The sequence below is a fragment of the Portunus trituberculatus genome, chromosome 19 (assembly GCF_017591435.1).
Source record: "Portunus trituberculatus isolate SZX2019 chromosome 19, ASM1759143v1, whole genome shotgun sequence".
Lineage (NCBI taxonomy): Eukaryota > Metazoa > Arthropoda > Malacostraca > Decapoda > Portunidae > Portunus > Portunus trituberculatus.
In genome coordinates this window covers 4,055,001-4,070,141 of record NC_059273.1, presented here as the reverse complement: position 1 = coordinate 4,070,141, position 15,141 = coordinate 4,055,001, and the positions used below count along the sequence as shown (strand labels likewise).

The window sequence follows — 15,141 nt, the reverse complement described above, 5'->3', positions numbered from 1 at the left end:
TCAGGAAGAATCAAATCATTAGTATTTCTATTGGTTTTCTAATTTAATCTTTAACAATAAAAGCTAATTATTTTGATGAAACAGGATTTGGATGTTATTTGATGTATGTTTTGAGTAATAGTTGGAATCCCCGCCAGGGGTCTCTTCCTCCGTGCCTGCACACACGCTCCGTAAGCATTTGTTGCTCTTTATGTTTTGTTGCCTCTGATCAGCAGCTCTTCGCATATAGTGACGTTTTGGTAAGATTGCAGTGTAAGATAACCTTTCAGTGATCTATTGCGATGAGTTAGTGGGGCTAGCAATAGTATATCTAGGTGAAAAGTGAAGGTAGATATGCAGGAGGGTCAGCCAGGGTGTCCACATGGTGGCCTGGCGGGATTGTGTATGTCCTGTTCAGGTATTTTCCTTGTGATCAGCCGCTAGTAATGCACGGTAATTCCACGTGCCCCATGGTTGAGGGTTAGTAAAGGCCAGGACCCTGTAAGATCTTCACCATTTACCGAAATGATACCCAGGAGTGAAGGAGGGCTCGGGTTGAGTCATGTTTATTATCAACACTCATCTCCCGGCGTTATTTTTTTCCTTATTATATTCTTCCAGTCACCTGTGAATACCGGTTGGTATCTGGAAAAGTTAGAATTGATGTGGAGAGACGAAAAAACGGAACTGAAAATTTTATTTTTAAAATTGCAAAAAGAGGTTGGAGTGACCTGACAGCAGTGATGGGCAGGTTGACTAAATACAAGTCCCATACCTTGGCGACACTGACCTAACCTAATCTAGTCCTGCTCAGTAGTGCTCGTGGGATATGCCTTGGCTTCGTCTTCCACTATTTTTATTTATTTATTTGTTTTATTAAATTCTGTATAACTTCCCGTTTTAATATTTAATTTACACTTTAAATACTTTAGTTTCTCGGGGAGTTTTTCTGCTTTGAATTTACTTTCAGTGTTCTTATAAACTTTTTCTGATTTCTAGTTTTTATTGATTTAGTTCATCAAAAGCTAATGTTTTAGAGTTTTTCCTTTTTATTTCCTAGCCAAGAGCTTTGCCCTTTCTTGACCCTTAGACTAGTGTACAGTACTAACCGAGGTAAGAGTTCAGAGAAATTATGGAAAATGTTGATGCTACAGGTAAGAATAATACCATCAGGAATTACAACTATATGCTTCGTACTAGCCTTATTTGTGCTACATAATTATATTGAATGAAGTAATCCATAGTTACATTTCCCTTGAATAAAGTAAAACCTCCATATATCAAACCCTCATAAGGTAAACATCAGATAACCCAATTTCCATATAAATCAAGTTTCTTTGGTATATGTGAAAAAAAAAGCTGCAAGGCAACAGAGCACTAAACCCCCTACAGATAAAGCCAACATACGTAAAATTGAACTTAAAGTTTGTTAATGCAAAGAAAAAAGGCCAAATGATTGAATGTTATTGGATAAATCAAACTAGGTCAGTTTACGTAAAATAACCGGTGTGCTGACGACACATTGTAAATATCTACCTTGAGGTTTATTATTTGCTAACAAATTTGTTGTAAATAGTAATAAATGTACAAGTTTATATAGTGGTAAATTAGCCAAAAAAGTGTATTGGATAAATTGAACATTTGGATTAACTGGTCCCCTTTGCCACATATAGTTGTGTTTATGGAGGTTTTGCTCTGCATTGTCACAGTGAACCTGAAGCCAAGATGTTGAGTACACTATGCATGCTCCAGTGCTTAGTGATATTAATTCTTGGCAGAGGAAACAGTCAGCCAGCAGCTGATGAGGTGCCTCCATCACCTCACCATTGCTGGACACTAACATTCATTAGTATCATAATTTTGCCTTTCTATTCCTGTTTAGTCTTTTATCTTTTTATGGTGCTGTTTATATATGAAATATTTTATATGTATTAGATGGATTCCACATGTTTCACTTCTTAACAGTTTTGCCACTTGTTAATGGTCACATCTTTTTGCCTTTGTGGCTTTTTATTTCACCACAGGAGAGCTTGTGCCACTCACTATTTTCTGCTGCCTATCTGATTACTTATAACACACACACACACACACACACACACACACACACACACACACACACACACACACACACACACACACACCTATCGTCCTGTATGGTAATTTTTCAATAATAAAACTATTAGCCACCATTGAAAGCTATTTCTGCTTTCAGTGTGGATAAAAAGAATCCCTTCCTTTTCTTTATTACAAAATACATATTAAATTTCTAAATATGCATATTGAAGTTGCCTTGTTGGGAGCTGTAGGTTGCTGGTTTACAGGTAGGTTAGGTTTAGAATACACTGAATAAAATGAATTGACAGTACAGCCAATACTGTTCACCAATAATAATGAATAAATAAATAAGTAAATCTAAATAAATAAATCAAACTGTCAGAGAGTCAGTGCTGTATAATTCACTCAAGCTTCACACAGAATCAGTAATTAAGTTGACACAAAAGTGAGTTTAAGATAGAAGATACATTATTTATGGTGATTTTTTAAGCACTGGAATGAGAGAGAGCTTTTGAGTATTATACACTGCATACATGTACTTCACAGCTGTCTTCTATCCATGAAACCTGGTAGAACTATTGTTTGTGTTTTCCAGACAATGCCGAGTGTCAGTGTGAAGGACGTCAACCAGCAGGGCTTTACTGAGGCCTTTGCCGAATTCTTGAAGAAGTAAGTATTGGTGTTTGTCCGGAAGTGTTGCCTGTGGCAGAACGATTGTTTTTCATTCTGACTGCTTTATTTTATGCTTATATGTTAAATAACAATTTTGTTTCCTTGTTTCAGATCCGGCAAGGTCAAGGTACCAGACTGGGCAGATCTTGTCAAGGTAAGTTGTGCACTGTTTTACTGCATCATGCTAATGGATCTAGGGCATTTGACCAAAGTCACTTGACCAGGTATAAATTATGAATGTCACTCTAGGGCAAATTTTCTTACGTATCCTATCAATGCTATTAACGAGGTGATGTCAATGGAACTATTGGTTATTATTATTATTAGTATTAGTAGTATCATTTTATTGTTATGATCATCATTATCAGTAGTAGTAGTAGTAGTAGTAGTAATAATAGTAGTAATAGTAGTAATAGTAGTAGTAAGTAATAATAATAGGCTATACATATATCATTCGGAAAGCAAATGCAAGATAACCCACATCTGCTCTCAGTATAACAGCAAGAGCTTCAAGACAAAGGTTGGGTTCCAGGTCGGTTTCTATATTTGTGAAGGTCCCAACCACAGTCATACACCAGAAGGTGCATTTGCTATGTGTGCTAAGCTGGGCAAGATCTTAATCCTTGAGGTGACAAGGAAGGAAACCTTCTGACATGCTGATCCTATCTTCAATGAGACTCTTTTATTCAACCTTCTTTAAGGGGGTATCACTGGCCTGTGATAAGCAGAACAAGGAACATTTGCTCCAGATAGCTGGAACTTTCCCGAGATTAGCAGAGCAAAGTTGGGACAGCTTGATATCCATTTTGGTTCTCTGTAAGCTATCCCAATAAAAAAATAAACATAAGATATGTAATAAAGACCTATTATTTAAACTAAAAAGAATGTGCCTGAATTTTTCATATTGGAATATTAGATAATATTTCATCAATATAGAAAGATAAAATATACACATATATCATGTCGATAGTTTGGGCTCATGGCAACCATCCCTGACTCCAAAGTTGCTGCCACACATCTCTTGGTTTTTTCTAGTTTTGATTTTTTTTTTTTTTCCTTTTCTCTAATATCAGGAAGTGCAAATGCAATTCCAGCATGAAGCACAGGTTGAGATATAAGCAGCTTGGTTTTGTTCAGGTTTGTTTTGATTAGGCTTGGTCTTGGTTCTTGGGCCATTTGCCTAGCATAGCAAGAACACGGGCAGCTTGTGTGTGATAGTGTTCCTCGTTTTGCATCAAGAACCACGGCCTGCATTCTGCATATCATAGGCCAGTGTGATACCTCCTTTAGTTGATAACAGTGGCAGATCCAGAGGGAGAGAAGAGCTGAGAGGGCTAAAGCCTCCAATTTTTTTTATCACATAAAAATTACATTATTGCATAGAAATAGCTCTGCCTATAGTTTAAAAATGTCCTCAAGATTGCTAAGCTTTCAAAAAATTTGATTTTGGATCTGTCATTGGTTGACAACCTGAAGCATGCTATCCATCATGCCTGAGCTGGTTTTTGACTGAGTCACCCAACTACAAAGGACTTTGAATCAACAACGACTGGGAGGGGTGGCATAGTCACTTCAACTCTGAGCTGTCACATGATTGCCCAAACATATGTATCTTGCTTCCACTGCTTCACCAAGAAGCGGTGAAGGTTGAGCTTGTGTGCCGGGATGTTGTCCAGTGTTACCATGGATGGGAAACAAAGTCAAAGCAAGCTGCTCTCAAGAAGCTGTGGGACAAGTACACTGCTGAGGCAGCCGTATAGAGGCAAACTTAGTGTAGCAAAATTTCAGTAGTGTTTGCTTATTTTTCAATATATAGTAAATTATGGGGCTTACTTTTTTTGTAATAACCTTAATTACTGTTAACCATAAAATTTTATATATATACATATATATACAGTAAAAGCTCAATTAGTCGGACCTTATGGGGGGAAAACCAGTCCGAGTAAGGTATTTGTCTGACTATGTGCGATAATGACCCATTTTTCCCCATTTTTTAATTTTTCTTTTATTTTTGTACCTTACTTCACTCATTTATTTTACACCCTCTACTGCAATTAGTTGCAGTAGAGGGTGTACTTAACCTTTTTGCAGCATTCTTAATCTCAGTCCCTTGAACAGCAACCCCAACGCCCACCTGTTGCCGATGCCACTTCATTACAGCTTCCTCAAGTTTTTCTGATCTCCCATACTGCACTCATTTTCTTTCTAACCCTGCTTTCTTATATTGGGTGCTTTCCCTATTATCATAACTTTCTGAGACAAATTTCAGTAGCTTTTCTTTGCTCTTTTTTATGTCACTGATGGTTTGCTTACTTATGCCATATTGAAGACTAATCGCAGTAGGTTTCACTCCGTTTTCAAGCTGTTCAATTATTTCAAGCTTTTCCTTGATGGTTAACTGTTGGAGTTTATGCTTAGGCATGATGGTTGAGGCATACAGACACTATATTCCAGTAGAGATTGTAGGAGCCAGTGAGTGTTATGGCGGCGAATGGATGACTGGATGTAAACAAACCAAAGTCCGAACTTGAGAGCAGGTTGTGGCGAGTCTTTTTTACGGTTCCCCCCCCATAAAAAACACTATTATTTAAAAAATTATTTTGGCTGTTTTATGTTTCCTATAGTTTGTTTTAGGGTTTTTAATGTGTTTTAAGTGAAAACAAGATGTTCTACTTAACATTTACGTATAAATTTCCTCTTTATTTTATGAATTTTAGATATATAAAAAATTTTATGGCCAAATTCGTCCAGGTATGTGCGAAATCTGAGTGTTTGCGCTCCGACTTAGTGAGGTATTACTGTATATATATATATATATATATATATATATATATATATATATATATATATATATATATATATATATATATATTTTTTTCTTTCTTTCTTTCTTTCTTTCTTCCTTCCTTTCATGATTGATAAAATTAAATAGAAAATATCCTAGTCAATAGTCCTACCTGACCTGGTCAAGTAACCTGGTCAACCATCCTCCCCTACCTGGTTAAGTGACTGGTCAAGTGAAAAACTGGTCAAATGTCCTGCTCTCATGGTAATAGCATCCTAATGACCTATATGTCAAACACTTCAAATGTTGATGGGTGTACTTTAAATATCTTTTGAAGTTTTTGAGTGAAGAGTCCAAGTATGATTACAAGTACATACACTTGAACTAAAGCTTGATACTTACTCCAAATGATAAAAAAATGGTTAACATCATATTCTGAACAATAAACAAGGCTAGCTATAGTTACTAGATAAATGTTAATCTTAAAGGTCAGTGGTGGCGAGAAAAATGCAGCCAAAATACAGAAATCATTGGAGTTTTATGGAAATGTTTCTATCAGCAATATGTTTTGACTATGTTTAGTATTAAGGCTTGTCTATAGTGGATTGCTGTATTCTAAGAATTCCTTTTTAGCAAGCAGATGCAACGAGGTCGGCATACTCCCAGTTTGCATACTAATACGTACTTGCATTTCCAAATCTTTCGTTTGTTGTGTGGTCAAGCTCTGTCATCTTGTTTTACCTAAAGTTATCCTGTCACACTCCACATGTACTACTTTTGTGTTGTCCTCAGACGGCCAAATTCAAGGAGCTTGCCCCCTATGATGATGACTGGTACTACACTCGTGTGGCTGCCGTCGCCCGCCACATCTACATGCGCTCCCCTGTGGGTGTAGGAAGTGTGCAGAAGATTTTTGGAGGTAAGGAAAGGACTCTTGGGTTTTGAAATCACATTAGTCTTTGTCTGACTACATCATGTTGGTATTTGTCATATATCCTATATATCTTCAGTGTGTGTCATGGCTAGGCAAGTGTGTTTTGTTATTCTGATCCTTTGGAAAGTTATAGAAAAAAAGTTTGACCTTTTTTGAAGATGGAAATTAAACTATTACCTAAAGTTATAATGAAGAGTATTGCTTTGATAACCATGTTGGCCACTGAATGAGTATTGTCTTTAAGAGTCCCATGGAAAAACAAATACTTTTGGTTCCATGTTTTAGTGCCAGAAATTTGCACCTGTATAAAGGTTCTTGTGCTCAAGATGTATTTAGTTTTAGTAGTATATTGTTTATTAGTTTGATTGGTAGCTTTGCTCTCTTTCGGTTCAAAGTTAGATTAGTAATGATAGATTATTCTCAGTGTGAAAATAATCATCTTATTAAGGTCATTTAGTCTTCTCAGATAAGGATGAGATGAGATCAGATCTCACAATGTCTCTCCACAAAGCATACAAGATTGATATTTACATTTACTTTGATACCTTGTTTGTTTGAATTAATTAGTTTATTTGTTTTCTGCAATGCACAAAATATTTCCTTTAGATTGCATGTGATAATGAGTCAGCCATGCAGACTAAATATTTATCTATCTGTTTGTTTACCATAGCAATGACTATAAGTGAAGTGCCTATATCTTTCCTTATCCAACCAGTTCTTGCTTGATGACACTTGTGATGTCTGTCAGACTGTCACCTATATGCTCTTGCATCTTATCTTTCCACTTCCCAGAGGCCTTCCTCTCCTTTTAAGGACCAACTTTTTTTTTTTTTTTTTTTTTTTATATAGATAAAACCACTATAATTTCCTTTTATAGATAAATAGACCTTGAAATATATATCTGCTTATCTACATGTATAATAGTTCAGCAGTCACATGTGATTTGGACAAAGCACTGCACACATGCACTCACACGTTGGCCCTTGTTGGAAAAGGAGAGTCCAGTAGCCCCCGTACTACACCTGAGGAACCCCAGCCATCACAGCTAGCCACATATCCACAGCAAGGCTCAAAAATATACTTACATGCCCCTGTCCCTTCATAATGAGTGTTTTGCACTCTGCATCTACTCCAATCCTGATGCCACAGCAGGTGCGGGGTACTTTGTAAAGAGTGCTCTGCATTCTAACCTGCTCCATATGCCAATGGATCATTCCAAATGTTCCCACCACTGTTGCTGTCCATTCACTTCTATCTTGCACAATCACTCTTGCTTGCTGCACAGTCATTCCTCACATTCTGCACTGTCTACACAATTCATCCACTCCAGTCTAGCCTTACTCTTAATCTTTCAATGGACACATTTGACTTTCTCTTGACTAGTTAATTATACCCAAGTAGATAAAATACATTGCAGTATTTGCATGTAACTTTCCACTTGACTTATGAGGGAATAATTTTTGTCACTAGTCATCATCGTCGTTCCCAACATTTTACTTGATCAAAAGTACAAGTTTAGATAAAATGTCAGATAGGTCTAGAAGTGAGCCACAGGTTGTCTAACAATTAAAGGAGTGAGGGTTAAGTTATTGATATTGATGTTTTTAAGGTTTAGATTTTGGAGCTCTGACAAGAACATAATAACTATCAATCAGCCATCTTGAGTGGCATGTGGATATGTTACTTTTTTTCATGTAAGAAGAGAAAGTTGGTCAAAAGCAACATAAAAAAACACAAAAAAGTCAAGTCATGGGAATTTGGAAAGGCAGAATCAGGTAGGGAGTTCCAGAGTTTACCAGAGAAAGGTATGAATGACAGAGTACTGGTTAACTTGCATTATAGTTGGAGAGAATAGGAGTAAGAGAAAGAAGAAAGCCTTGTGCAGCAGTCATATGAGGAGGAGAGGCATACAGTTAGCAAGATCAGAAGAGCAGTTAGCATGAAATAACGATAGAAGATAGCAAGAAATGCAACATTCAGGTGGTGAGAAATAGGCTGAAGACAGTCAGGAGTGGAGTTGATCAGACGATAAAATTTTGATTTGAGTTGATAAGACGAAAAGCTTATGATTCCATCCTATCTAATAAAACTGTGTAAGTGGATTCCCCATACATTGTGAAGAGTACTCCATACATGGGTGGATAAGGCCCTTGTACAGAGTTAGCATTTGGGAAGGTGAGAAAAACTTGGAGATGCCTCAGAACTCCTAATTTTAAAGAATTTATTTTAAGCAAGAGATGAGGTGTGAGGTTTCCAGTTTAGTTTATGAGTAAAGTAGTGTCTTTTATGCTGCTTGTTAGCCATTGTACTTGTGTATTTACTTGTATCCAATCAGGCAATGCTTTCTTTCAGCCCGCCAAAGCCGAGGCACTGCCCCTTCACACTTCTGCAAGAGCTCTGGTGCTGTTGCCCGTAAGGCCCTGCAGACCCTGGAGAGCCTAAAGCTTGTTGAGAAAGCCCCTAATGGCGGCCGCAGACTGACCTCCCAGGGCCATCGTGATCTTGATCGTATTGCTGCACAGATGAAGGCCGCCTCCAAGGCCAAGGCAACCCCAGCTGTACTGACTACTCAGTAAAGATTATTAGTCTGTATCTCTGGTCTTTTATGTTTAGCCCTTCTTGATTGATGCTGTCGTTTGATAAGGTGAAGAATGGGGCTGTTGTAATCATGCACTCATTGCGTGCCTGTTTTTATTGACCTTATTAAGTTCCAAGAACACAAAGAACATCTGTCTTGTTTATATTATGTGATGATGATATGTTTTAAGGTTCTTTGTTTTCATTCTTATTCTTTTTTTTTATGGTACATTAGTGTCCAGTTTCTGAATTTGTTTGGATTTTTGGACTTTATTATATTTTATTGCTATTGGTGTGTTCTTACATGCAGAGTTGTGGTTCAGAGGTCACCATTCCATTTGAATTGTTTTTCACTCAAATTGATTTTGAAAGAAAATGCCAAGGAAAAGGTGTTATTTGATGTCAGAATCTTGACTATGATGGCAATTATTGGACAGCATGGAGGGATTTTGAATATGGATGGATGTTTATTGAATGGGATGAAAGCTTCTCATGAAGATGGAATAAAGTTTGACTAAACAGTAAAAGTTACAACACAGGAGTGTGATGGTTTGCTTGTTATCAGTGTGTGTGAATGATGAACAATTGGAGCAAGGCTTGGGGTAATGTAATTAGTCACTAGTGTAATGTGATAAGATATTCTGGAGCTAAGAGATTATATATATAATTTGTGAGTTTGTTACTTCTTATTTATTAGGTTTTTGTTTATGAATTAATAAGTGTATTATAATTAAGACTGCAAAACTGTTCTCAAAACTGACCTGTTTAAAAAAAAAAACTGCCTCTGCTTGGATCTTGCATGGCCAAATTCTTCCAACATTGTCTATTGAGTTCTACATTTCCTAATTGCTGGAAGTTTGGCTACATTCAGCTTATCACTGAAAAGGGTGACCACTCTGCCCTATAGCTTTAATCTCTTGCTTGTCTAGTCTTTGAATCTATCCTCAATAGGAAGATTCTTAAACATGTCGCTTCACAATTTGCTATCTGATTGCCAGTATGGGTTCTGTCAAGGCTGCTCTACTGATGATCTGATTTTCCTTACTGTGTCTTGCTCATCCTCTTTAGAGATTTTGGTGAAACTTTTGCTGTTGCACTAGACATACCAAAAACTTTTGATGTCTGGTGCAATGCTTTAATTTCAAAACTACCCACCTATGGTTTCTATCCTTTCTTTTCCACCATTCTATCGCTCCTGTGCTATATGGTTACCTATTCTAAATCTTTTAACGGTGGTGTTCCTCAGGGTATTATCATGTCACCCACTCTTCCTATTATTCATTAAGCCCTTCAGTGCTATGACACATTTTCATATTCATTCTGTTTACTAGTGATTTTATACAGCTTCAGAAACTTGTGTGAAGGATAGAATAGTGAAGATTCTTGCCATTAATCTCAACCCCATGAACTCCTCTGAATCTAAGTAAAATTGTGTGATCATACCCTAACTGATGGTGAAAATGTGCTCTTATTACTGAAGGGGTTAATGATCTAAACCAAACTTATTGCCCTGTCCACTCCTATGCCACTTATACCACCCTACACTTTCTATGTCTTTTCAGAGATGACCAACCCTTCAGGAAGAGTTCCTGCAGGGACACCACAGAATGCCTGACTTTTGATCTTTCTACAGTTCCTGCAGGGATGCCACAGAATGCCTGACTGATCTTTCTAAGATTTCTGATTTGGGGAGAGAAAACTTCGTGTTCAATGCCTCAAAACTCAATTCCTCCATCTATCAACTTGACACCATTACAACTATCCCAGTTGTTCAGTGACAATCAATTGCCCTCCTGTTCTACATTGAATATCCTCAGTCTGCCCTTTACTCATAATCTTAACTGGAAACTTAACATCTCATCTGTTGCTAGAACATCTATGAAGTTGGTGTTCTGAGGCATCACAAATTTTTCTCACCTCCCCCAAACTGTTAACCCTTTAAATAATATGACGTTTCCTTATTTATTCTGGTTACCGTTTGGTGATTTTATACATCTTCAGAAACTCTGGTGGAGATTAGAATAGCGAAGACAAAGGCCAATAATCTTCAGACCTCCATAGACTCTTCTTAATGTCAATAAAATAAATAATTTTACATAAATCTCAAGGTAAAAGAGTGTCCCAGTATAGAAGGGGTTAACTTTGTGGAAGGGCCCTATCCGCCCATGTATGGAATACTATTCACATGTATGGGGGACTCCACTCACAGTTTCATTAGATGGTGTTGAATTAAGAGTTTCGTCTTATCAAGTCCTTTCTTCTGACTGACTTAAGCCTCTCTCTCACCGGCGAAATGTCCGCACCTTTTGCTATCCTGCCGATATTTTCATGCTTATTGCATTGCATTGTGGCCTCGCAGCACTAGGCTTTCTCTCTCTCCCCTACTCTGTCTAAATCCAATACAAGAGTTAACCGGTATCTCAATATCAAATCATTCACACCTTTGTCCGGTAAAGTCTTGGATTCTGAAACTTCCAAGTGTCTGCCTAGTTCTCTATTTCCAGCTTTCTATGATTTGACTTAATTTACGAGAGAGGTTTCAAGACATTTATTTATTTATTTATTTATTTATTTATTTATTTATTTATTCATTCATTCATTCATTCATTCATTCATTCATTGTATTTATTTATTTGGCAAACTCGGATCTGCGAGGGGACTGGCAACTAGTGTGCCCGTTTTCATTTTATGTTGCCCTTGGCCAGTTTTCTTATATATATATATATATATATATATATATATATATATATATATATATATATATATATATATATATATATATTGGATAAGTTATTTTATTTAGATTTGATGGATTATTAACTTTAATTTTTTTGTTTAATTCTTAATTAAGATCTTATTTATAGTTTTAAAGTAATCTTGAAAGGAATTTGGTTTCATTGCGCATTGCTGTGTTGGTGAGAGGCTGAATAGCTGATAGCGGCGCTGCGGCAGTAGGCAGCAGCGTGGTAGACAGTGATGGAGTCCGCGTCCTGTTTCTTAAGCATGGTTTGTCTGCATTGTGTAAGTTACTACGTATATAAGTATTGATTGAATCTAGGCACAACATACATGCCGCTCAGCAGAGCAGAGGTAGTGTAGTTTGGTTACTGAGTAGCGAGTCCAAGTGGTGTCCTTACCCGTGCAACTAATATGTGTACATTGCTTCACACCTCGGCATGTTATCTCAAGACTTGTGTAAGAAAGGGTCTATGGAACTGATATCCTAACCTGAGCAAACAGGATAGTCAGTTGTCATTATGAGTATATAACGCGTCATCAGCACAAAGTAGTTACTCCCACTGATGGACACTTTAATTGGCACAGTAGCACACGACAGCGGGCTCCAGTTGTGTAAGAATGCGACTCGTATTCTGCTGTCACCAGTGATAACCGGAAACTCGTAAAGGTTGTGTGTTACCAAGCAACTGTGTGATGCACTGGCTAAATGGACAGTGTGTGTGTGTGTGTGTGTGTCGTTACTCCAGCACGGTTCATTAGTCCCCAGGCTGGATCTCATAGACTTGCTGACGATCTCCACATTCTACTACATGTCATTCCTCGAGAAACGAGGTCCTTAAAGAATCTAGATGTTTATTATTATTATTATTATTATTATTTATTATTATTATTATTATAGTATTATTTTTATCATTATTTTACAATGGATGGTAAAATAATGATAATATAATACAAATACAAATAGTTGTGTGACGCAGAGGACTGCGACATTGCTTTCCATTCCATTATTGCAACATATGATTCTCAAACTTTTAAAAGTAAAGCTTTATTAATTATATTTATGTTAGTGACATCCTGTGTTCCTCACTAATCATGTACGGGTGATGAACAGTTAGCGGAATGATGCCAATGACAAGACAAAACATGTTAGCGCGCTACTGAAACTTTAAATCGCTGTCAGTTTTACTTGAAATCAGTTATGCAGTGACTGTTGCAGAGTTTGCACTCTCCTGAAAAAAGGCTTTCGTAAACCAGGGAAATCAGCATTTTCCAAATAAAAGCAAACATTGATTTTTTTATGTAGATTATTGAGGGTTAGTTGGAGTTTATGGCGATGATGTTCCACAGAAGAAAGCCGTGCACAGGGGGATTCAGTGATTTCGAGAAGGCAGGGAGATCTAGCAGGTGATCCTCGGATCGGAAGACCAAGAACAACGAAAAATGACGAAATGATTAATGCTGTTGGAAATTAAAATTAAGAAGAATAAGGGTTTATCAGTTATCTTTGGGCCTGGAAATAACTATTCAACTTTGTTGGAAGACAGACTCAGATTAATAAGCTTTTTGCGCGATGGTTTCCTAAAACATTGCGTCAAACCCAGCTGATTCTTCATATTGAACGAACAGTGCCACGATCTCATGAAGGAAAGATGCAAAAGTAGAAGAGATTTTTTATGTGTATTTGGTCCCTTGAAACAGTCTGAGTAAGAAGAGAAAACAGTTTTAGAGTATACCAGTAAAAGGGACGAAAGATTGAAGATGCGGGATGGGGAAGGAATGCAGACACTCACCTGTCTGGAATGTCAACTAATTATGGGAAAAAAAAGTTATGAAAAGGACACGAAAAACACATAATTTTTTTTTTAATAATCATGTGAATACTAACTCCAAAATCCTTGATATAACAGAGAGACTGCAGTTGTATGATATTCCCCGGTGTAATCTGCATTGTTTTATCGTGTTCCTGCAGCAGGTGGTGACAAGTGAGGTGCGAGGGAGTTGAGGCCTGAGGGGTCATACGGACAGACGGAAGTGCGGGTGTCGGGTACAGTCAGACCGTCCCAGGAGGGTGCCATGGACTGAACCCCCACTGTGACCATAATGTGACCCTCCACGACACTACCACCACCACCATAACTTCCACCACCACTCCTACTGCGACGGCCATTACTGCTACTACGACCCTCAGCCCTCATCGCGTGGAACACAGGCAGGTAAATGGACTTTCTTTTCGTGCGTGGTGTAGTCGTCATGCACACTAGATGGCCAACACTCACGAGAGGGATAGAGAAGCATAAGAAGTCCTCATTCGTGTTTGGCATATTTCCTTGCTTTGTTATCGCTGGAAATCTTGAACCTTCATTGTAGTGCCTTTTTTGGGTTTCATACGACCTATTGCACCTTTGCTTTATAGTCACGATTGGGGATACGGAATCAGTGGCAGGGCGGCTCGCGGGACGTAAGTGGGTGTGTTGTGTCTGCCAGTGCAATTATACGAACAGGACGTGTGAGGCGAGGACGCGAGGACGCTCATCTCTCAGTACCCAGATGGCGTTCATCCCGGCGTCACACCTGGCTGGACAGTTCCTCAGCCATGTCGGTAATGAAGCGCTGGCGGCCATTAGTCTGCTGGCCGAGTGATTGTTTGAGTATTTCAGAGGTGGTGCGTCTCGTATATTCATTCGCTGCGATACAAGCAGAAGTGGCTGAAGTCGAGGCTGTGAATAGTTTTTATTTTTTTCTTCTTATTTCAAGGTCTCGTTGTATACCTTTTCTCTGCTGGTCCGTGTGGAATTGTACGGTTTGTGAGTCTGATAATGGCACTTGAATGGACGCTTAGGATCACTGCAACTCACCTCACCCTTCATCTTTACTCTAGACGCTCCGGCGCTCCCTGGTGTGGCTATAACTCATGGTGATCGTGGTAATGATGGCCATTCGTAGGCGGGCGTCACTGCCTTGTTGCAGGTTATAAAATTAACTGAAGTGTTTTAAGGAGGCGGCGAAACTTATTTGTCGTCCAGCTTATGAATTTGTTTGAGATTGAGTGAGCCTTGCTTGGGTTATGGATATGTGGATAATGCTTACACTGTAACGTGTTTGAACATTTACTAAAGCTATCTAATGGTCTTTGTCTTATACCAGTACTCTCAATCATTTATCTCTTTTTCTGGTAAACTATGGAACTCCTACTTGCTTCTGTATTTCCATCTTGCTATGATATGAACTCATCTAAAAGAGAGGGTTCAAGACATTGATCCCATTTTTTTTTCGCTAACTCTCGGACCTCCTCGCTTTTTTTTTTGTTTAATCGTTTTTGTTTCCCTTGGCCATATTTCTTCTCTCACATAAAAAAAGAATGTACACACACACACACACACACACACACACACACACACAC

At 38.1% G+C, this 15,141-nt stretch overlaps 2 protein-coding genes across 3 annotated transcripts in view; both read left to right on the top strand.

Moving 5' to 3' along the window:
- Nucleotides 1-86: 86 nt before the first annotated feature.
- Nucleotides 87-9,017, top strand: LOC123506103 (40S ribosomal protein S19-like). 2 transcript variants are annotated; one of them, XM_045257971.1, is made up of 5 exons: nucleotides 87-170; nucleotides 2,630-2,703; nucleotides 2,818-2,860; nucleotides 6,284-6,410; nucleotides 8,778-9,017. In XM_045257971.1, the coding sequence occupies exons 1-5, from the start codon at nucleotides 102-104 to the stop codon at nucleotides 8,999-9,001; spliced, it is 537 nt and encodes a 178-aa protein (XP_045113906.1). In that variant the 5' UTR covers nucleotides 87-101; the 3' UTR covers nucleotides 9,002-9,017. The 2 variants fall into 2 exon arrangements, with proteins under 2 accessions (XP_045113906.1, XP_045113905.1); XM_045257970.1 differs by having other exon boundaries at nucleotides 155-239.
- A 4,745-nt stretch (nucleotides 9,018-13,762) lies between these two features.
- The window catches only part of LOC123506048 (protein jagged-1b-like), a 214,433-nt gene continuing 213,054 nt past the window's right edge, over nucleotides 13,763-15,141 (top strand). The window contains exon 1 of the mRNA XM_045257889.1: nucleotides 13,763-13,954. The gene's annotated coding sequence lies outside the window, so the exon portion shown is untranslated. The remainder of the gene's footprint in view (nucleotides 13,955-15,141) is intronic.